General features: G+C 38.0%; 1 protein-coding gene across 2 annotated transcripts in view; it reads left to right on the top strand.

Annotated features, from left to right (window-relative positions):
* Positions 1-24,287, top strand: part of PLCH2 (phospholipase C eta 2) — a 54,402-nt gene that overhangs the window by 13,930 nt on the left and 16,185 nt on the right. Inside the window, exons 5-19 of one of the 2 annotated variants that reach the window (XM_049811510.1) lie at positions 2,149-2,319; positions 5,219-5,312; positions 8,956-9,159; positions 10,259-10,379; positions 12,370-12,541; positions 12,782-12,889; positions 15,373-15,531; positions 17,372-17,464; positions 17,925-18,025; positions 18,989-19,086; positions 19,918-20,100; positions 20,559-20,666; positions 20,848-20,972; positions 21,150-21,248; positions 23,933-24,017. In XM_049811510.1, coding sequence (XP_049667467.1) covers positions 2,149-2,319; positions 5,219-5,312; positions 8,956-9,159; positions 10,259-10,379; positions 12,370-12,541; positions 12,782-12,889; positions 15,373-15,531; positions 17,372-17,464; positions 17,925-18,025; positions 18,989-19,086; positions 19,918-20,100; positions 20,559-20,666; positions 20,848-20,972; positions 21,150-21,248; positions 23,933-24,017 — 1,921 coding nt within the window. The remainder of the gene's footprint in view (positions 1-2,148; positions 2,320-5,218; positions 5,313-8,955; positions 9,160-10,258; positions 10,380-12,369; positions 12,542-12,781; positions 12,890-15,372; positions 15,532-17,371; positions 17,465-17,924; positions 18,026-18,988; positions 19,087-19,917; positions 20,101-20,558; positions 20,667-20,847; positions 20,973-21,149; positions 21,249-23,932; positions 24,018-24,287) is intronic. The other variant, XM_049811500.1, reaches the window with a different exon arrangement.

Genomic DNA, 24,287 nt, shown 5'->3' with positions numbered 1-24,287 from the left:
AAAACCAAGGGGTTTTACCCGTTACTTTTTTTTCTTCAGTTTTTTTCTTTCACACCAGCAAACACTAGGTTTACAGATGTAGCTTGGTGAAGAACTGGATTTAAAAACTCATTAAAATTAGTAGATTAAAGTGACTCCTTTTCCAGGATGAACCATTAGGTTTGATGCAAGCCAAACAGAAGAGACTGGGCAAAACTTTCCTGGGAAAAAATTTATGCTGCTTGTATGCTGTGTTCTGGTTTTACTGTTTGTAATCAATGACAATTACTACACATATCGGGTGCTTTAGAAATGCTATTAACAAAGAAGAATAGGTTTGCTTTTTCCACATGCAATGCATAATTGAAACTGAGCTGGTCTCAGCTGAAAATATAATTGCTATTTGATAGCTTAGAATCAGAATATTAAGCAGCCTTGAAATTAAAAATCAAATCTCTTGGTTAATGAAATAACTACACCAAGTATTTTAAGATCTAATAGGGTACTACATGTAGGTCTGAAAGAAAGTTACCTTTAATATTAATTTTTCTAGTTAAAAAAGTAGTAGTGAGTTGTTTAAAAAAATCTTGCCATAGTTACAATGGCAAAAGCCGTTTTTATTAGCTACTTCTTGTTCGCAAATGCATTCATATTTTCACCTGGGGCTCAGTTCTAAAGAAGCTTCATCTATGACTTCTCATTCTTCCAGTCACTTCCTCCATAGTACTGTCAGCTTCAGTGTTGTAGCTGGTACAGGCTCCGAAACTGCTGAAGTGTGAGACTGGACAAGAGACAAAATAGTGAGGTCTATCAAGATTAAAGAGTAGGGAACAAGTGCAGGATGTCCTTTGGGAACAAGGCAAGAGTAGGCTGTTTGTGTAAGTTTTTAAAAATCTCTGTGGGTATGTTAGAATAAATTGCAGGGTCATGGCAGTACTTCATTCTTGGGCAAATAACTGTGAATTGATGTCAGCTTGCCAGGACAGAAGTGCTTTGTGAAGGCTGTTCAGTGCTGCTGTCTGTGGTTGTGAGAGCTTATTATCAGTGTTTTCCTCAACTGATACAAGTGCACGTGTGGCAGTACGTGAAGGAAATTCAGTGGAAAATATGAAGGTTTGGTAAAAACGTGGCTCATTTATTTATTTTTTAATTTTGTGGCTTGAAATGTCCTTAAACGTGTCTACAGTGAACGTGAGTAAAGCAATACGCTGACAACTCCGTTATTGAGAACAAAGTAGGGAGTGCTGGATAAACCTCTTTTCATAAAAAACGCAAGTGTTGTCTATCCTGTTTGGGAAACATTGCAGCTTTCCTTTTTCATACTTTCCCGTGGCAGAATTTCTCATTCATTTTTTCATGCTTCTTGGAAAAGGCTTTTAGGAAACACAGTAATTCCATAATCTCTCCTTCAAATAGTTATATCATTGGGTGGATGACATTGTGATCAGACTCTCACAAGATTTCTTTGAAGAAATTCTGTCTCCACTGTGTGCAAACAGTAAGTAGTATTGCTGATGCAACTGAGCATGGTTTGGATCACAGGCTGGGGCACCTGCCCCCAAAAAGTAAAGAACCAAGAAATATATATGTTGTAGGGTATAGATATACCAGACAATATAGCGTCATTTACTGATGATTTTTTCTTTACTTGCAAAATTATTATTCTTGCAGATCTTACTAGCTTATGGCTGCGGATTTAACAGATATCCTCCCAAATCCTAGATATAAAATGAATTTGAAGATGACTTGGGTTCTAATGACCTTCTCAAGAAAATACGAATGGGTAATTCTGCCAGACAGATGCATGTTCTGTTCTATGTTGCAGGATACGCTGTCTTACTTCACTGCCATAGACAAAAGAAATCCTTCAAGCAGGGTTCCCTGTGGAACAATAAAGACCTTAAGAGTTGTTTCTTGGCCGATTCACTAATGCATACATTTAAGAGGTTCAAAGGGGAAAGCTGTGCAAAGCATTCATATGACAAGCATCAGCCTGATAAATCAATCTGTTCTAGCAGGCCGTAGAGTGACTAGCCACGTCAGGCAGTGTCAACCTGCATTTAATTTCAGTGTTGCTTTATTCTTATGCAGGAGTTTGTTTATTCAAAGTTTGTTCAGGCTATTGCTGGGCAACTGGGTATCTCATTGCCTTATTATTGTGTAATGCAGGAGGCTGATACGGATGATAACCAGGGCACGCTGGGCTTTGATGAGTTCTGCGCCTTCTATAAGATGATGTCAACACGACGTGATTTGTACCTGCTAATGCTCACCTACAGCAATCACAAGGACTACCTAGATACAGATGACCTGAGACGCTTTCTGGAGATTGAACAGAAGGTAGGCCCGAGCCAGGAAAGACTTCCAGTCTGCATGCCTTTCTGTTTGCCATTTAAAAGGGGTGGGAACATTGTTGTCATACATGTGAAAAATAGACAGTTCGATGCCTCTTGATTTTCATCTTGTAGGCTGGCATGACTCCTTCTTGAATCTTCTTGCTCTCACTACCTCTTTTTTCTGTAGACTTTCGTTGTCCCCCTAAAGAAAGCCTGTACAGTTTCTTTCTTTTTCATGTGTTCTCTTAGGACGATTCCATCAGTATCTGTCTTTTCCCAGTATTCAGTAGCCTGGTGCAAAGATGGTGTTTCTGGCTCTGCTTTTGACTTAGTGCATAGTCCATGATGAGACACTGAATTACTTTGTCACACTATCTCAGTTTGTAAAGTGGAAGATTATGTTTTTGAAGAGCTGTTGAGAGGATTATTAATGTCTGGGAAAGTTTTTTGAGGCTATATAGTAGCACATATTAAGTTTTCTCTTAGTGCTTTAACTCCATTGCTGGGGTGGGTCTTAAAGACTATTGTCCCATTTTGCCGAGCTGAAACAGGTGAGGTATTTTTCTCTGACAAACCAGGTAATGTGTATATGCCCTGTATAATAATATGGGGCCGGGGTGGTGGTGGGAGCAGCCAGTAGATAATGATAATCTTGATATTTACTGTTGTTCATGAGTGTGACACATTTTACAGCTCTTCAGAGATGTTAATTTACAGCTTTATAAGCTTTGCTATTCAGATATTGAAGTGCACCTATACATTGTGCTTACAGCTGTTTATGCACATTCAGCAAAATACCAGCAAACTCTGTGCTGTGTTGCAGTAAGTGCTATCCACTTGTGTTACTGTATTTAACAAGGCGGCTAGCCTACAATCAGTCACATTAGAAACTTTGTCCATCAGTCACTTATGCGCACTGAAGTTACGGAAGTCCATTTTCTGACAGTTCACATATGTTTTCATGAAAAAGGGAAACTAGTGTGGATATATTCTTTTTTTTCTAATGGTAAAAGACAAAAGTTTCTTATCTCTGTGTGTATGGTGCACCACATTCCTGCCCACTGATCTGCTTCCTCCCTCACTGACTTGAACCTTTATGGCATTAAGAATCTTTGTAACCAAGCTACCTGGAAGCCTAACACTTTTACTCCTACCCCAAATACCCCTTGATCAGAACAAGTTTGAGTCTTTCTGGTACATGGTAATTTGGCAGACCAGAAAACAGCAAGGCATCTAGTATCTGTACCATGGTGACATTCACCCATTGGAACAGGTTGCCTGGAGAGGTTGTGCAGCCTCCATCCCTGGAGGTTTTGAGGACCAGACCAGGTAACATCCTAAGCTAACTGATGTGACCTTGTAGTGGACGCTGCTTTGAGCAGTATTTTGGGCTGGGTGACTTCCTGAGGTCCCTGAATGATTCTATGATTTTTCATCTAGAGACTTGTGGAAGATTATGAAGTGAGGAAAAATAATTGGATAGCCAGATGCAGTCAATGCAGGAACAAATGCGTTGACTCATCTTTGCCTTTTTCTCTCATGATCTCTTTTGAAGCTGCATTCCCGTAAGTCATAAATCTCCATCAGTTTCAAACGTTGTCTAAGAAAGGAATGAATAAAAAAAGATAACGCTCTGGCAGTTATCTTTTTAGATAAGTGGGGTATGTTTCCATTTCATTGGTCAATTGATCCTCCAGATGGTGAGAGGAAAATGAACACTCGCCACAGGACACAAATCAGCTCAGCTAATCACTGAAGTGGACAACCCGTGCCTGTGGGGCTTCTCTCCCTTGCCTAGTGCTACCCTTTCTCATACAATCTGTACAGGGAAAACAAGTGTTCATTCTGTGCGTTTGAAACTGTACCAGAAAAGCCTTCTGTTGTTCCAGAGCTTTATCTTTTAAACCCAGCAAACCTATAATGTATGGGCAAATAAAGGGTTAGGATTTTTTCTTGCTCTTCTTTTACTTTTATTTATTAGATTTTAAATTACCCCCAGAAAAGGCATTGATCTGGTCGTAGATAGGCTGGTGGTTTCTTTTCCCCGTAAGCAAAGATTCCATGTTGCCAAAGCAGTCATCAACTTGGTCACTTTATTGGCAGTTCCCTCTGCTGACAAGGGCTGATTTTCATGTGTCATGTACAGCACTTAATGGAAAGGATTTGCTGGACCACTCAGGACAGGAATATTAAATAACAACAGGGGTAGTAATTAGAGGAAAAATCTACAGTAAATAGCAGGAATATTAAATAATAGTGTTAAAATCAAATTATGAAAACATTGCAAGGTAAAAAAAGCTATAGCTTATCATAAATGCCCCTTCTTTTGTAAATGAAAACATTTACAAACATGTATTTCCCTTTGTACTCTTTCCTTTTTCAGTTGAGAATGCAAAGCAACATTGAAGTTAACAGATTTCCTCAAGGAGCTTTCTGAGAGCATTATGTCCTGATTCTACGTTACCCTGCTAGTAACTGATTTTTCTGTCTGCTGCGTAAAGATGAGGCATTTTCTTGTTTTATTTTAAAGTAAAAACCTTTGATAATGCAAACTAATCCTTTAATCCTACAAGAGAAAAAATGCCATTGGTTTGTGACAAAGCTGCTTCTGTTTGGATGCTCTGTGTGCCTAATAACACTCTAACCAGATTTGACCTACAAAGCAGAACTCTGTCTTTATTGGCTGTGATCAGGCAGCTGCCAATAGGGCAGAAACTTTTCACAAAGCAGTCTAGTTCTTATCTGACCTGACACTGATTGACAGGAGTGAGAATCTCGCTGGGTAACTGGAAATCCTTAGTACCACTATGGATATTCTGGCCAGCTGTTAAACTGCATACAGAGAAAAGAGCTAAGAGAAGCTGTGATTGCTAGTTAACGCTTCATTTTTGCTACTTTTACAGATGACGAATGTGACTAAAGAACACTGCCTGGAAATCATCAACAAGTTTGAACCATGCCTGGAGAACAAGCAGGAGGGAGCTCTGGGGATTGATGGTAAGCTGGCTGGCGTAGCTTTCGTAAGAAAGAGGCAACTGTTTAGATGCTTATGAGAATATTGCGTTTGTTTGCATAATATATAGTCAGAGAATTTTGTCATGTTGTATAGAGTATGCTTTTCAGTAGTTTTTTTTTTAATATCTATTATTTGCTGAGGAATGTAAAGGGAAATTGGTACTCTCTGGAGGATTTTTAAAGGTACATATCATGATCAAGTAGCAGTCATCGCGGGTCAGCTGGATCTGGATGTGTCTTTATTTGTGCTTTTGGAAAATACAGTAGAGTTTAGTTGCATCATTCCTGCAGGTATTTTTGAAAATCCTTTAAGTTTTAAGAAGAGGAGTGATCTGATCCAGAGTAAACATGTGAAGTGGGATGATAGATGAAATTTATATAGAAGCATGCTTTCATGACCTCTGCTGCTAAAACCTTCACTCTGAATATAATGATGCTGTACCATCGTGATGGTAGCTGTTATTTTGAGGACTGATTCTAAATCCTTTCCCCTAAATAGTAAATCTTCTACCAGATCTCACTAACTTCAAGGACAGAGTACATTCCTCAGGAATTAGATTCTGCGCAGAAGTTCTAGGACCTTTTGAAAATCAGTCTTGTCTATTTCTATAGGTGTGTTGTCATAGTGAAAAGTGGCCAGTTATAAGTTCGGTTTGGTTTACTGCATGAAGAAATGGGTAGTTTCTGGTATATTGTGTAAGGTGGGAGTTTTTTTCAAGAAATGATGCTGGATTAGGGTGCATTCAGGTCTGTTCTACTTTCAGACTAAATTTTTGAATTATTTTAAAGCTTATACTACTGCCATGTGAGTCTAGGAGTTGCCATATTCATGTTTTTATTCTCTGGTGCTTTACAGTCAGTGGCAGTGACATAATTAATCAATAATCAGGTTCATTATTTTGCCTTCCTCATAGCCAGAAAGGTAAGACTAGGCTTTTCAAACTATTGTAGTTTTTCATACCAGAAGGGAAAACTTTTAGAAAACTAACCTGATCTATAGAACTGCTTTGCCTAAGAACGGATGATAAAACAGTTGAGAGTTTATGGGTTAGGATTAGAGACCAGCCCAACATGGGTGACATTCTGCTGGGTGTCTGCTACAGATCTCCTGATCAGGAGGAAGTAGAAGATGAGGTTGTTTTGAAACAACTGGAAAAAGCTTCACGCTAGCAGGCTCTGCTCCTTATGGGAGACTTTAACCACTCCAGTATCTTGCTGGAAGTGCAACAGAACAGAACATATCTGATCTAGAGCTTAACCAATACAGGAGACTTCTGGAGTGTATTGATGATAACATCCGAACAGAGCTGACTGAGGAGCTGACAAGGGGCATGCTGCTGGACTGGGTACTAACAAAGAAGAAAGAACTGCTTAAAGGGTACAGATGTATATCTGCATGCATATGCATGTAGCACATGCGTGCACACACATGCACACAGAGAAGTTGTTCTTTTCTTGTCTTTGTGTGTAGTTGAGACTTTAGATTCCTCTTGTCTTCCAGAAAACAGATCGAGTGCTGCCTAAGGAGGCTGAAATACAACAGCTATGGAAACTGAAGCTGTATGTTTATTCCTCAAATTGGTAGGGCCCAGACAGGAGCATCCTGCCCACACATAGAGGCACTTCAGTAGTACTAAAATAATAGTATAGTGTCCTTTGCCCATTGATGTTCATTCATGTATCTGTAGTGCCTTGTGTCCTCAACTGTGATGGCTTTTATCATGAAGCACCTCAGACTGGCCTGTGACAATTAGCTCATTCAACAGTCTTGCAAAAAACCTCTTACCTTCTTCTGTTGATCAAAATAAAACACTGCGTCAGTATGCTTTTCCCGAGTGTGTAAATACTGGAGATCTATGGTACACACTGCTTGCTGCCAATATCTTGATTCATTCATATTTCTTCATCGTAGGGCTGATAGATCCAGTTAGTGTGAACTCATTATAACAATTTTGATACCATATTTTAACAAGTGCTTAAAGCAAACAATAGTGTTGGTTCAGAGGCTTGCCCTAACAGTGATGTGTGGAATTAATCTTGTAGCAGCTGTTTGGTTTGTAGTAAGATGAAATAATTAATCTGCCAAAAGTGATTAGCTGTATGTTTGCTGATGCTGTATGCTGCACATACACTGTGCCCTATCAATTTTTCATGGTATCTGCTCTGACTTGGTTAGTCTTTTGTTTTTACTCTAGCTGTGTTACTGGTTTGCTAGTTGATCATGATATGTGCCTCAAGAGACTCAAATATTAGGCTACACGGAGGTTCCCTAGCACTGTTTCCTAGTGTATTCTTCAAAAAGATTTGGCTGCTATTTGTATTTATCAGCTCTTTTCGTTTAATAAAACTTTCATCAACACAAGATGTAAAGCCTATAAGAACCATCATAAAGGTGACATTTTATCTTGAATTCTATTCAAGCTCAATTTCTCTGTGTTCTGTAGACCAGTATTCTGAGATTGATATTGAAGACTGGAGTTGTTTTGCCTTGTGTAACTTTAGTGAAACAAAGCACCAGTCTGTCACAGTCAAAGAAAGTGCATTAAGACCTTTAGAAGCTTGGCAGAATTTTTATATGGGCACTGTTTTATTTATGGAATAATGAGTGAAATGTCAGGAGAATTAGAAGTCTTGAAGCAGAGACCTTTTGAATAAAGGCATCGTTGCTGTCAGCAGCTGTTAAAGTCAGGATGTGAATGGAAATCTTAGTCTTTCATTAGTGGTGAACGAAAAGAATTTTGGGGAGGCTTGACATCAAAGTTACAGTTTTTAATGTTAGTTTGTCTTGTGAAAGGGTCTGTGTATACGTGCACAAATGTATACTGGTGATCTGAGAGCAGCCATTTCATACAAAGATAAAAAAACGTAACTTGCTAAAACTTTGCTTCTGAACAAGAGTGATTGCAGTACAGAAATTGTTCAGGTGATGTTTGCATGATTTGCAAGCATCCCACTAATTCAGAAAATAAGTTCTAGAAAGTACTACAGATAAATGATTTTTCAGTATTAAGTCTGGAGTGAACTTCAGTCTCATAAAGTGACAGTAATACAGTACTGCAGATCTCTCCCAGCCTCATGCATGTTTGTGCATGCAGTGTCATATCAAAATGAGAGACTGTTGCTTGTACAAGCCAATGTGTGTTGACATTCTTTTGGTATTTTCAGGAGAAATAGAGGAGAGGAGAGTATCTACCTTGCGTCACACTATTGGGCCACTAGAAACTGTCTCTGTGTGGTACAATACCATATATCTTTCAGCTCATTTCACTGAGGAGCAATGCCAGGATATGACCACAGACCCCTGGAGGCTTTTGTATGCCATGCGACTTAATGTCCCAGCAGAGTCTTTTGACAAAAATTATAAGCCTAAAATGCCAGGTTTGGATTAAATAGACATATTTTTTTAGGAAAGGCAGAGCAGGGAAATGTACAAAGCAACTATAAATTTATTGAAAGCAATAATCGCAATTGGTCATCGTGACAGTTGGAATGTGGTGGTGGTATTTATCTTACATGTTCATGAATGTGTCGGTGAATGTAGGGATGCATTTTTAGGCTGGTTTTAGGAAGGCTACAGCAAGAAAAAGGACAAAACTGTGTTATTTATATTATTGTTTGTTTACAGGTTTCACCAATTACATGCGGAGTCCATCAGGGGACATATTCAACCCAGAACACTACCAAGTGAATCAGGACATGAGTTTTCCTTTGAGTCACTATTTCATTACCTCTTCACATAATACCTACCTCATGGGAGATCAACTGATGTCCCAGTCTAGGGTGGACATGTATGCATGGGTGCTACAATCTGGCTGTCGTTGCGTAGAAGGTAAAGATCAAAAGGGAATCATCAGTAGGCTCCGTAGTTTTGTTTCTCCTCTGTAAAGGAAGACTGATGACTTCTGCAGAGGACATGGTGATTGGGCAGAAGAAAAAGCCTAGTAAAATGGTGTCTTTCCTTCATAAAGAACAACAAAATAATGTTGCAGTATAATGGACGAATTTTCTTGAGCATGGAAATAAGGCAGACATTTGAAGAGTAGTGTCATTGGTACTGAGGGAAAAAAATTGTAAAAATATTTTTGTAGAGAGAATAGTAAATTTCAGTAGAATGTATTGGTGTATATACTTTCTAGCCGAGTGCATGACAAGCAAACTCAAAAATATGGCAGATTTCTTGCTACACGTAACAGGAAAGCCGATATTTCTGATAAGGGAAGTAGGGTTCTATTATGTGAAATGTTGACAGTCTCTGCAGTGACCAGGAAGCCTTTATGTGAAATCTCTTCTGATGTTTGTAGTGCCTTTCTGAGAGAGTACCATTTTCGTAATCACCTTTAATATCCTGACCATCAAAGTGTTTTCACAGTATTTCAGAAGGCCAATATCATGGTTTGCTCAGGTTAGATTGTGGATATGCCAATGGATACTTCAGAGGAGTAAAACATTTCATGGAAATGTGATTGTAAACAAGTATAAGGTTAGACAAAATCCAAGGAGGGCTAGAGATGACTAGGTCTTGGCTTTGCTTGTGGTGTGAGAAGCTTGGCTAAGATTCTCTGCTTTCTTTTTCAGGTTCAGCAGTAGCATAATGAAAGTAATGCTATGCTATGTCATCTCTCTTCCTGCCATAATAATCCTCAGCACTTGTTAAAAGGAGATCTTTTTTGCTTGGGGCTTTCTCAAACAATGGGAACAGTCATCTGTACGCAGTAGAATGTCAAGGCCAGGAAGTTTCTTTAGAGAAAGGACGTTGAGCACAGTGAGGAGGGAGATACAGATGAAGGGTGGGAACGAACCTATACCCTGCTTTGTTGGGTACATGCCTGGCTGGGATGCTGAAGGGAATTGCAGGGTCTCACAGTCTTCCACACGTGGTGGCCCCAGATGTTACTTGTCTGATGGGTGTCATTGTTTCTGTTCTACAGTTGACTGCTGGGATGGGCCGGACGGGGAACCAATTGTCCACCATGGATACACTTTGACTTCCAAAATTCTCTTCAAAGATGTGATTGAAACTATCAACAAATATGCCTTTGTCAAGAATGAGTATGTATGCAGTCTGCCAACTTTTGAGTCTCAGGGCTATAAGCTGGAGAGTTCCCTGGCATCCTTGTAAAGGCAGTTAGTGAAAATCTAACCTGTTCCTGCATATGCCAGACAGAATTCTGAGTTGTTTTGTGTGGGGAGAAAGCCTTCAGAAAGAAATAACAAGGCAAAATTGACTGAGTAGGGGCAGTCTGTACATAGTTGTGGGACTGTCTTTATCCCGTTTGTAGAAGACCAGAGGATTAACATGTTTTGACAGTGAATGTTTTTAGTGAAAGGCTGATGGTTTAACTACATATCTCTCTGGATGTGTACTCCAGTGATGTCAAGGTTACGCTTGGTTACTCCAGGGATAGGAAGCAAGTCAGGCAGCAAAGGAATACAAAGAGACAGCAGCCCAACTGGGGAGAAAGCAGACTGTTCAAGAGAAATAGGTTATTTTCCCTACCTGTATGTTGCTCTGGAAATCAGAGAATTATACAATGGGAAGTTTCATATACCTTGGCAGTACCGTCCTCCTCCTGAGAGTCAAAATGTGTGTGTCAACCTATCTTTTTCTTTCTTTCTTTTTTTTTTTAAGACAAATTAATTTATCTCTGTAAAAATTTTCCAGTAGCTTCTCCTAAGCAGTCCATCTGTCTTCATTAGTAGAGCTAACCTTGCCCTGAAATTTCAGCCCAGGTAAACTAATTGTGAGCCTGAATTTTTTTGAGTTTGGCTGAAGACATGGTAAATAAATCAAAGGAAAGCTGGCCAGCAGGATATATGGCAATGCTTCTGAAATTGTTACAGTTCTTAAAAGCTTTACAGAAAGGCTAAGTGGGACTGTGTTACAACTTATTTGTGGTGGGTTTTTTTCTTGATAGATATTGGCGCTCGGTCAGAGTTTGGTACTGAACAAAACATATTTCAGACTTGCAGGTGTTTTTTTTTTCCCAGGACAGGCTGGAGGCTTAGCTGTTGGTACGCTGCAAATTCAACTAAGGAACTAGCTTCAGGCAAAGCTAGGAATCTAACTATAGTCATCAGTTGGGAAAGTTTTGTCCTCCAGGCATTGCCTGGCTGAAAGCCTCCTTTTTCCTGATGAGGAGCTAATGAGGGCCAGATGTTATGATAGACGTCTTTTTATTCATAATTAGTTTTTACTTAATGAATGCCTCATAATTCAGCCCTACAAACTGTACTGTGTGCTGGCTTTTTTGCTCATCCTAAAAATGCATCATCTCTAAACAGAAATCCATCTTCAGTGTGATTTTATATGGCACCAACCACACTGGAATCGAAGTTTCACAAATCTTATCTTGATGATGCCTTTCAAAAAACGAGGCATTGTTATTTCTTGGCCTCAGCCTGGAGAATCAACAATATATGACAACAATAAAACTAAATCTAGAAATAATGCTTACTGTCTTTGTAGAAGAGGCTTTATCTGCAGGCTGGTTTTTATGACAATGCTCTGTTGCTATCTAGAAAAGTTTTCATGGAAGAACTAGCACAACAGGTTTATCGCTTGGTTGTTGGAAGTGGGAAGGTAAAGACAAAGCCCCGTTGGGGATTTTTTTAGTTCTTGGAATCTTTATTTACTTTTATCTGTGAGAGTACAAAGGAGCTGAAGCACTGATTGGAGAGGAGAGTTGAAGGCAGTGACTACTTAATTTTTCCTTATGAATGGCTTGCTAGAATCTCTTTGATAGTAAGTGAAGTTCAGGACTGGGTAGTTTAGGAAGGCAAAAAGTGTGGTCTGGAAAAAAATGCATCAAATCAGATTGCAGAAGTTTAATTATCCTGTGGCTGTCAAAAAATCGACCATTCGGTTTGGAGTGAGTAGTGGAGTATCAGTCCTGTGCCCACACTGATTTATCGAACCACTGTGGATTTCATTGGTGGTGATGTCTGTTACAGGAATGGCTCAGACAGTAATAACTGTTATCCTCTTAATGCTATAAAAACTAAATTTGCAGTTGATGATACTTGCTTATGTCTCTGCCAGGTACCCTGTTATCTTGTCAATTGAGAACCATTGCAGTGTCATTCAGCAGAAGAAGATGGCTCAGTATCTTATAGAAATTCTGGGAGACAAACTGGATCTGTCTTCTGTGCACAATGATGATTCTACCAAGCTCCCTTCCCCAGCAAGTCTTAAAGGAAAGATACTGGTTAAGGTAAAAACCTGCTTTGTTTGTTCCATCCCTTTTTTTGGTGATGATTATGATTTCTGCCCGATTATCACTTATACCCTAACTTAAATCATTTTACAAAAAGCAGCCTTTAAGAACCTGGTACTTAAGGTTCTCAATCAGCAAGAACCTGGCTGCATGCTTTGAATAATTTTTCTTTTTTTTAATATGTGTGATAGCAAGACCCGCGTGCTAACCTGCCTGCGTAATCTTTCTATCTTCTAGGGAAAGAAACTTCCAGCCAACATCAGTGATGACGCAGAGGAAGGTGAAGTTTCTGATGAGGACAGCGCTGATGAGATTGATGATGACTGTAAACTAATGAATGGAGATGTAAGTTAAGTGACAATTTGGATGTGAATGTATGTTAAGTTTTCCCATCCCAGTGAGAAGAAACCTTGTATCAGTTCTCTGGAACGTGGATGTGGTCTAATCCTTGGGATTCCTCACAAGTCTTTTAGGTTCTAAACCTTCATGGGGACAGATTTGACAGAAGTGCATACTAGACAGCATCAGTTCCAGTGGTTATGTTTCAAGTTGGGAATTTTCATGTTTTTTAATATTTTAAATAGTAATAGCTCATGATTCTTTATTGCATCATAGTCGTCTTCTCCTCAAATGCAAAAAAAAAAAAAGAAAAAAGTTTTACTTATGTCAAATTGTGGTCATTGTTACACAGCATCCCTTTGGTTTGCTGAATGGTGGGTTTAGTTGATTTTTACTGTAAGAAGGTGTTAAAAAGGGAGAATATTTTAATCTCTGCTTGCTTCAATCTGAAAATCCCTTATTTCTCCATCCTTTTTAAAAGTTAATTATTTTTTTGTCACTTTGATCTTCTGGCGAGTGACATTGCATCTTACAGAAACAATATAAAATACACAACAAAACCATCTAATAACATAACCCGGATTGCCTTGGAGAGATTTTCAGTCCTCTCTCCCTCAGGATATTTCCTCATTTTATATTATGAATTTGACGCTTTTACTCTAAAACTAAAAGAGAAACTTCTTTATGAATAAGTCTACCAAAGGGGAAAAATAATTTGTTTTTAAAAATTATTATGTTTTAGCATATCGCTTTTCAATATTCTAAAGCTGAGATCTGTGATGTTTTAATACTTCTTGGGGTTTGACACCTTCTTGTTACATGATGCAGCTTTTCAAAGTGGAAGGTATTGCCCAGGCAGTGGTGTGGTACAGTTCAGTTCAGCAGGCTTTCCACCTATGTAAGATCAGGCCTGGTATCAAGGCATGAGCCTTTTGAACAGCGAGAGAATGAAAGCCAAACCAAAAGCTTTTACAACCCATTTGGGGGCTACCTACGTAGCTGACTGTACAGGGAAACTAGAACTGCGCAAACTGAATTAAATGAGAATTGGACATTTCTTGACTTTGAAACTTCACTGTGATCAACAAAGTTCACTCAGCTTGTTTTCCTATGTTTTCTAGATCTTTTGTCTGTATCTCAGGCAATATCCAAAGGCAGCAAGGCAGGTGACTTGACAAGCCTGATGAAATCAGGGCCGCTGTTGTACTTAATATCCTGGTTTTGCAAGTTGTCCAGATAATTTCTAGACTTAAAGATAGCTTGTTTCGAGAGGATCCTAATCCCGATGCTTGAACAAACAGAAATGTTAGCAGGTCTCTCACTGCTAGAAATTACTTTTGCCATGATTCTTTTCAACTTAGCCCACAGATATACTATTTATAAAGAGACGTCAAACAATGTTTATTTTTCTTCCATTGAATGGATGGAGAAATTAATGCCAGTAAGAAAAGTGTCATCTTTCATAATAAAATTAGCTAGTAACATGTTATGGTTGGGTGTATTATTCTCACTAAAAGCTCAGTAGGCATTACTTTGCTGACCTCATTGTCTTTGTTACTAACAGTTCACTTTGCTGTGAGGTTTAGTGATGCTTTAAATCTGAGATTTGCTACAGCTGGCTTGCTTTCCAAGCCAAATTTTGAAGCGTTCAGAAAATCATAGCTTGTTTCATGACAAATTTAACTGGGAATTCTTAAGGCCTACTGAGAAAACACAATCTGTCACCTCTTAAAAGACCTGGGATTGTGAGTTTGTGCCTCATGGATGAAAAAGAAAACTCTGGATTTCTATTTGTTTTCCCTCCACTTCCTCACAGAAGGAGTTCTCTTACATTTTGCCCTTGAACTGATGAAATCAAGATTCTAAATCTTCTCCCATTCTGTCCAGTAGAAGCTTGCATCTATTGTAGCTGCAGTCAACCTTGACATGGCATACGAACACTGTCCATCAACCCTGATGTGTGAGAGAAATACCGTATACTCAGTTTTGACATGTATCCATTACTGTTAAATTTCTGTGAAGAATGGCTTATTGGACAGCACAGTGGAATAGATCAGATTTTTTACTAAATTGGTGCTGCAAAACATAGCATATGTTAATCCAGTCCAGTATGGGGAGTCATCTCAGTAGTAACTATTTCTATTTTAGCACATCCTTGGCTTGTAACAGACGACATCTGAATAGCTCTGCTAATGGTCAGTCTTGGTTTAATTAGAACTGTTTTAATGAGTTTTACACTCTCGTCACTTCAGACAATCTGTTTATACTTTAGATCTAACATCTACTTCAGGGCTTCATATGCTTCCATACCTTACATTGTTTGATACTGAGCTGCAGGTAACTGCTTTACATTATGTGAATGAATAACTTTTTTTTTTTTTAATACTTTTTTTTCTTGCATACAGCATTTTAGTTTGCATTAATCCTGGCTGGAATTAATAAGACCTTTTTCATCACTACCTAGTTTAATGATTCTGTTTTGTTTGTAGGCATCTACTAATAGGAAAAGAGTGGAGAATATAGCAAAGAAGAAACTTGATTCACTGATAAAAGAATCCAAAATCCGTGACTGTGAAGATCCAAACAATTTTACAGTTACCACTCTACCATCATCAGGAAAGGCTGGTCTAAAATTAGATAGTAAGAAGGTAAACATGTTTTATCATACTTCACTTGCCCCTCGACCTGATTGTTTTGTTTGTCTCTGTAGCTATATAGTACTATAATTTCATGACGGTAATGCTTGTTCTTTCAAAGGTGGATGTCTAAAGTTGGGCTTTTAATTCTGTTTTGAGACTCCCCAGTTAAGATAGCTCAGTGCTCAGTTTACCTCAGGTATCTGCAGCCATCGTTGTACTCATGAAACTAAAGAATGCTCAGCACTTCCCTTAAAACAAGATAAGTGTGAGTCACACAATGAAAAGATTCCTGTCTCCTGTCTAGGTTAACTAGGATAATACAACTCAAGAATAACCAGATAGCCAAAATGTTCCTCTGGGATGTGGTAAAGCCAGGTTCACATCCCCAGTCAGACTCAGGTGGAACTGGGATTTTGAAGTTGTTTTCCATTCTGCCCTGACGAACACTTATTTGGCTAATTCAATATATAAGAAAACATGTTCCCTTCTTCTGTAATATTTTCTGTAACATTTTGTCATGACACCTTGTTAATACCTCATGTTGCTTATATAAAAGCTGTATTAAAAGGAAGAATACTTTTCACATTTATGTCCATTTAGTGGAAGCTTCTTTCTAATTTGCTGATAATAAGATTTTAATTTTAGCTGGTTTTATGTTTCACACTTGATGCAGAGGGATAGTAAGTTATTGCAGATGAATAATGAAATGTGGCAGTCCTTCAAAATATAAACTGAAATGCTAACCACCTCTTTCTCTAAGGTCCAATGTCTTTCTCAGTGATTTCAGACAAAGAGAAGTTTAGCATTTCCATTTGTTGTGTTTTATTAGCTTACTGAATAAATCATATATTATTGACTTCAGATCCACAGCTGAATTCATTCAGTTAATGATGATGCCAGGTGAACATCACTGTCAGATATGCAAAGCTTTTTTTCTTGCTCACACAGCAATTGGAGCATGAAATATACAAAATGAAATTACTTTTCAACAGATTTTTATTTTCCATTATAAAAAGTGCATATGAAAGTTGGGCTTTTTTGCCTTGGTTGTCTATGTTCTATGCATTTACATTTGTATTTTAATTTTATACTAATGCTTATTTATAAAAATGAACTCAGCCCATAGACTACACTTAATGAACTTGAGGCATTGTCATTTTAGAATTTGTAATAAGCCACAAAAAGCTTAGGAAGATTGTTGCATGCAAATGAAAAACATTGGAGATCTTCCAATAATAAGCAAGTGTACTAACTAGGGATTAAAACTAGATGAGAACTAAAAATCAGCTTCCCAAAACTTTCTATGGCATAAGTTTTGTATGTACTTTTAAGCCTAATGATTTACATGGTATATCAGACAGTTATTCTTGTGAGATGCACTACAAGGCCAAGGCTTCTTGGCCTTGGATACTAGGATTACCCTAGGAAAACTGTGTAGCTGGCAGAAATAAGTCCAGTTAAACTATGCTTTTCACATATTAAGCTATAAACCAGTCTGGTGTCAATGAATGTTATGTGGTATGGGGGCATTCAAACTTTGCCTAGATGAAAATAAAATTGGGGTTACATATTTGTGAGATTTTTGTCTGCTCTGAAAGTTCCCATGGACAAAAATGATGGTAGTTATTGCTGGGATAAAAGGTCTTTTACTCAGCCTGTGGTTTGTTGGGTTTTTTTACCAAAAAAAAAAAAAAAAAAAAAAAAAAAAAAAGCCTGCATTGGTCTGCTCCAGTTCTGTTGACAATTTAGGGAGGATTGCTTTCCAAACTATTTCTGATGATGTTCAAATATGCTGTCTGTAGTGCTCTATTTGGTCTGCTACATTATTCTTTCTCTTTGGTTGCTTTAGAATAAATTTGAGGATGATGTGGAATCTGGGGAAGACTTCAGTACCAATAAAAGGCACAGCCGATCATTGATGGGCAGTTTTTCTAAACGCAAGGTGAGCCACTCGGTAAATTAGGTCTACACTCATATTGTATTCTTGGATAGGTTTTTTTCTTTGCACACAGTGGTAGAGAAGAATATCATAATTGCATTGTCTAGCAGAGGCTTGCTATCAGACTGTTCACTGAATGGGTAGGCTGAATAACTGGTTATAATGGTGCATAACAGTTTCAATTTATGTCAAGGACTAAAAGTATCCAAGATCTAATCTGAAAAGCTTAAAAATTAATTTGCACCTTTTATCTGAGGATCTGATTCCTTCATAAAAAGGCTCTGACCTCGGGCTGAGTCTTCCCCACACGCATGCATATAGTTCTGCAGTACTGAGTATTACAAAAGCTGTCGTTTCTGATTTTCTGTGAGTAATATAGTTATAACAAAGCAGAATTGTATCCAGCTGCTCAAATGTTGATCAAACTGTTATGATATTATGGTTTTATTTCCTTGTGGCACAGAAAAAAGGAAGCAAACTGAAAAAGGCAACAAGTCTGGAAGAGGGTGAAGATGATTCGGATTCTCAAGGAAATTTAGCCAGGAGCTCTGTACATTACAGCAGGTTTGTTAACAAGTGATTTGGCAATTTTGTTTCTGTAAAAGATGCCTACATAAATGTACCCACTAAATAGATATGCTTCAGGTCTAGAAGTCAATTTGTTGAAGGCTGCAGGCATGTGACAGGGATCTGTTATAAGGGTAGATCCGACGTTTGCCACAAGATCATTAGAATGATCTCTTGGTGCCATTCAAACTAATTAGCAAAGTACAGCAGACCTTGTATGTGTTTTGAGCTCTTACCATCTCATCCAGCTGAAATATAGGCCATTTGACTGGTGGCCTAGTTGAATCCATTAAGGTGGATTTGCAGTTTATCAGGTCCTCAGCTGATTTTTTTTATTGTTTCATAATTTGCCAAATGAAGTTCCATCACAACTCAGCGGATGATTTTGATTTTTCTTTTGAAATTGCCTCTTCAAAAATCCTGACATCAAAGATCCTTTGCAGGATGGTTGCTTAAGCTTCAGGCTTCAAAAGTAAGAAATCAGATCAAGCAGTTCTCTAGGATACTTTGGAGCTTTTGGGGGGAGTTTAGTAGGTATGCTGTTAGTGATAACCTGAAGCAAATAAGGAGGATCAGAGCATTACTTTCTTACTATTTCTTTGGGATTTAAAAATATTTTTTTTTGTTAGCACTTGACTTGAGAAGTAAATATATATGTGAATAGATGTTCCACCCTTTGGTCAAAGCAATTTAGAGTCCTCCCCACCAGATCTTAGTAGGTGAATACTTATGTCTGCCATTAACAAGAAAGAACAGGACTTACTTGTTCCATGTACTTTCGTGCCATTGGTTCCACAACTGCTGTGCTCTGACAGCGAAGCTCTATGTGGTATAAAACTATTAAGTACCTCCTTGGTAGAAGAAAACCTTCTTATGTTTCTTTACCCTGATTTATTTTTAAATATGAAAGATAAAATTTACCCCTTGATTAATGGGAAATTAATTTGTTTTATCTTCTAGAATAAACCGACAGAAGAAAACAATGAAGCTGTCCAGGGCACTCTCTGACCTCGTGAAATACACAAAGTCTGTTGGCATCCACGACGTTGAAACTGAAAGTAGGTTGAACTAAAAGTCTGCTGAAAATAATTGCTATACAAAGAAATTGAAAGGTTTATGTCCTTACGTATCTTCTTATTGAAAGCTGGTTTTCTGTTTGTTTCTCCCTGACCCTGGAAAGATGATAACAGTAGAGCTGCACAAAATAAAGCTATACTATTTTGAAGTAGCTGACCGCTTGCTATTCAGAATCCACAAAGTGAGTCTAGAGTTGTGTGACAGCTTCCATAAAGGAGAAAAAGTTACTACAGGTAGTAAGTGGTACACATGTAGTCTTTGCTAGCTTGTATAAAAGCTGCCACACAACACTTGAATCCTGGGAAATAACAGAGGACTTAGTTATGCTCTTGGGGAGAATGGTCTGAAGAGCATTTCAAGCTTGAAGTCTAGATTCTTAAGTGAGATCTGATGAAACATCGGGCATTAAATTTCTAGAATATTTCAATCCTCTTTCTAAGTTTTCTGTATCTTATTTTGACAGGAATCAAGTTTTAGTTAAAAGTGTCAAAAAGAGAGAATTGCTTGCCAGAAAACATACTTGCCTTGAGCAAATTAAAAAAAATCTTAGAGACTTTTTTTTTTTTAAACTTCTTAATGAAGATTCAGGTCATTCCTTATATTCAGCTTCATTTTCCCAACCATAACTCCTCCAGTAAGCACAATGATTTTGCTGTAATATAAGAATAGCATAGTTCCCTCTGAGTGGGATGTATTCAAATGATGCTTGATAGTTATAAGGAACTAGTGCCATGTAGTTCTGAATGTTTTATCTAGATAATAAATAAATAACTAAGGAGATTACCTCTAATCTCCTCCTCTCTTCTCTTTAGTCTCTTCCAGCTGGCAGGTTTCATCTTTCAGTGAAACAAAAGCCCACCAGATACTGCAGCAAAAGCCAGCACAGTATCTACGTTTCAACCAGCATCAGTTGTCCCGCATCTACCCATCTTCTTATCGTGTAGACTCTAGCAACTACAATCCCCAGCCATTCTGGAATGCTGGATGCCAACTTGGTGAGCAGAAAGAAAACTTGTTTATTTTTGTTTTGTTTTAGGAGGGATGTTTTAATAGGAACACTGGAATCACCCCTTAAAATACTCCGAGTTCTCTGCTCATCCAACTTTACTGACAACTGAGTCCTCCTTATTCCTGTCTATGTTGTTACCAAGATAGATTACCTCAAACATGTGTCTTACATCCAAGTAGTTGTCTGATAAATGGAAATAAATGAACTTCTCAAATGCAAGGGGACTTCAGAGTTCAGACTCTTTTGGAGAGCTTCTCTCCCTGAAGCTGTGATGTATGTTATGTAGGTGAATTCTTTTTCATAAAACATTTGAGTTTTTGCATCCAAGAAGTAAAATGTGAAAATGGATTTAGGTGTCCTTCCTTTACCTTGGTTCTACAAACAAGAATGTTGTTAATGTACTCAGTAAGTAGTATCACCTTCTTTTTTTTTTTTTTCAAATAGTTGCACTAAACTACCAGTCAGAGGGAAGAATGCTGCAGCTGAACCGGGCCAAATTTAGTGCCAATGGGAATTGTGGCTACGTCCTCAAACCAAACTGCATGTGTCAAGGTAAGAAAAATGAGCAAAATAAGTGGATCACTTATTGCGTGAGAAGGATGGGTGTGGATCCTTATTCTAGTTTGTTTAAGAATGCATTTCTGATGCTCGAAGCAAATGAGACCAAAGGTATCTGTAACTAGATCACCAAAATTGCACTTCTTTCACATTATGTGACTTCTCATTCTTACAGGTGTCTTTAATCCAAATTCTGAAGACCCACTGCCTGGTCAATTGAAGAAACAGCTGGTTCTGAGAATTATCAGTGGTCAACAACTCCCAAAACCACGTGATTCCATGTTGGGAGACAGAGGAGAGGTATGGGACAATCGGTAATTGTTCTTGTGTGTTGGAGAAGGCTTATTTCCGTACTGGCTGGGCTAAGGATGAGGATTTAACTTCCTGCAGTTATCTGTCAGGAGTCATAGAACATGAATAAATTAGGTCACTAGCATTCTAGATCTTTAGGTGGTTTTCTTCATTTCTGCATCACAGGAATGGTCTGCTGGTTTTCCTCCAGTTGTCAACACAGTGCCTCCAGGAGAAGCAAAAAAGGGCCAACAAGCTCATCATGATAAGTTTCTACTCACCATAGTACTCTAAACGTCCTCCTTCCTCCAAAACACCCTTGCAAATAGTGCCAAGTCAGTCTCTCTCTTAAAAAAAAATAAATGTAGAAAACTGCTGAGCTTGTCATGCAAGGCAAGCAGAGTTACCTGGGAGTCCTTCCCTCTGCTTGCATGAATCTGCTCCCAGTCCTCTATTGAGCACAGTATTATTACATGTTTTCTTTCTGTCCTTCATTTTGGCTTCTGTTGTGTGATCTATTCTTTTTTAATTTTTTTTTTCTTTCTTTATTGCTCCCTTATTTATTTTATAAAACCCTTGGCAACTTCACTTAATGAAGTATCAGACTAAAAGGAGCCAGATCTGCAACCTCTTGGCAACTTTTTAAAGAGGCTTTCTTCATTTCTTGTGCTGTTTGTTGGTGTCACAATGTCATTCACACGACTTTATTAAATATTAGTCTTTAATGAATACTAGGATGAAGTTTTGTCAGAGTTAAAATTTCATTTTAGCCTTTTGCAATTAGAATCAAACCTCTCAAATGAGTTGTTACATGCTTGAATTTTATATGAATGCTGCAATCAGCTTCTAAATACCCTTTCTCCACAGAACTCTTTAGGGGTGACTACATCAAACCAGGTAAACTTCCCTAAAACCCAAACACAGTAGAGTCATACTGAGGGTTTAGTGAACCTACCTATGTTTTAATTAATTTATTTCCATTTCCATTTCTTTATTTCCACTCTTATTAATACGCAACAACATGGAATTTGTCCTAATTCAGATTGCACTTATATTTCAGAATATGAAGAATAATCTGTTGGAATTTCATTTTATCCTGAGCAGTAGGGGAATTAGCTCATGCAGAACCTGATCTTGGAAGAAAACTACCTGAGCCCATGAAGCCAGTTCCCTACGACTGTTAACAGTCACGTTTGAAGTGATTACTCTAGAAGTGCCTGCAAAACATACAAACTTATTCCCCGTGTCAGGGGGCCAACAATATATAGGAAAATTAACACTGTTAAGATAAAATGCCTAAATAATCTTAAGAAACAATCTGCGCCCAGTCTGTCCAAATACCAAACTTGCAGTTAGTTTAACCCTGAGCAAGGGTTAGTTTAATTTTCTTTCACACAAGCACCTGTAGCCTGGCTCATCCTACCCAATTTCCTGCGCTCCCTGATTTGATTGCTGTCAGTGTCTGAGCTAAGTCAAGTATCTACACTATATAAGCCTACTCAGAAATAAAAGCCCTGCTGAAAGCTACAGTAAGTTAGATGATGTTTAAGATTCCATGTTTCATTTTATGTTTCCTTTGCATATAATTATACCAGAGAAAAATCAGACCTTTATTGTGCTGACCACTCTATGTTACGAGAGAGATTTTATAGAATAGAGCTAGGTAAACAAGATAAGATGTTTGAAAAATACATTGTGTAGTCTTTCCTACTGAGAATGAGGTGTCTTTCGAAAAGTAATAAAAAGCAGATACAACACATCTGATTTTTCTTTAGTGGTAGAGTATTCTATAGGGACATAGGCACAAGGAACATCTGTGTTCTCCTAAGCATCAAAAAGATTCTTCATTCTTGCTGAGATTGCATTGGCTGTTTACATTCTTGGTATCTGAAAGCAGTAACAAGCTTTCAAAAAATGTAATAGTTGGTTATATGTACTCTTGTCTTCAATGTTACTTTTACTTACTGGGAGATGGATGGTAGATTTGGGTATCAGGTTGCTGTTTCCAATGACATATAATTGAATGGGTCCGGCATAGGTTTTTTTATGAGCCACATCCCAGGCTGGAACACAGATTAATCTTTTAAAGCTACCTGCCTTTTCCTACTCCTTGTGAATAGGGATAGAGGTGTCACTCTGAGACTCAACTCTGTCAAAACTTGTCATCCTTTCAGAGAACACAAGTAAAAACTGTAGAGGTTCAGGCTAATTACAGGAATATCTCTGTGGCTACCTAGTACGATGTGAATGTAAAGACTCAGTGCCAGGATAGTTCTCCTTTGTGATCCCCAGAATGTCCTTCCCACTGTTGCCTTCAGGGAACTTATCATTCAGTTGAGGTTCACATTTAATTAAAAGAGGTCTCCACAGAGTCAAAGGCTTTCTAGTCTTAGATAATTACAGCAACCTTCTACAAGACATGCTCTGGTTTTTCAAGCTTACATTCTAAGCAGAGTTTCTTCCAGAAATGGAAGGTAGTAATAGGAGATGTTTGCAAATCGGCCAGAGATAGAACTCGACCTCCCATTTGGTTTGACCATTGCCTTGTCCATTGTGCCATGACACTGAGATTTTTAACAGATGACTCTTGATTTTTGTTGGGATTTTTTTAATGTTGCTGCTTTAGAACACGTTTATCATAATGTCTGGTTTGAATATATGTTAAAGCTTTTTCTCAAATATTTACTACGTTAGAAAACTTTCATATGCAGACCAGTGTTTAAAGTTCATTTGAGAACACAGAAATAGAATAAAAGAGAGAAATGATCACAAATGCAGACAACATGATTATTCTAAATTATGCTTTTAGATGATTTAGCCAGAGATCTCTCATCAGCATAATAATCCATTACAGAAAGGCTCAGGACCAATAATTAAGACAATAATGTACGATACTCACACTGTAAAAGCTATGTGCTTGAATTTAATCCTTGTCACTCTTTCAATATTTGTTACTTTCTGTTTTCCAGATCATAGATCCCTTTGTTGAAGTAGAAGTTATAGGCTTACCTGTTGATTGCTTCAAAGAACAAACTAGAGTAGTTGATGATAATGGTAAGATTATGTGGGTGTTAGGGTTTTTATGGCTGAAATATCCTCTTTCACACAAGTTTTGTTCATAAAGATGAGTAGATAAAATTTGGTCTCTATAGTGGCAAAGCACTGAAAAATTGATTTAAGCATTCTTAATGTTAATCAGATTTGGATCTTGAGTTGTTCGACCGAGTTGGTATAACGTTGTGGAGGTTTTGGTGTAAAACAAGTAATTTCTCTGACTTCTCGTTGTATGTGAGAAGGCTATTTTGAGCTTGCTCTGGTCAAAAG

Source organism: Accipiter gentilis, chromosome 1, assembly GCF_929443795.1.
Source record: "Accipiter gentilis chromosome 1, bAccGen1.1, whole genome shotgun sequence".
NCBI lineage: Eukaryota > Metazoa > Chordata > Aves > Accipitriformes > Accipitridae > Astur > Astur gentilis.
Note: the sequence above shows the minus strand (reverse complement) of the source record. Positions and strands in the feature narration are given on the sequence as shown.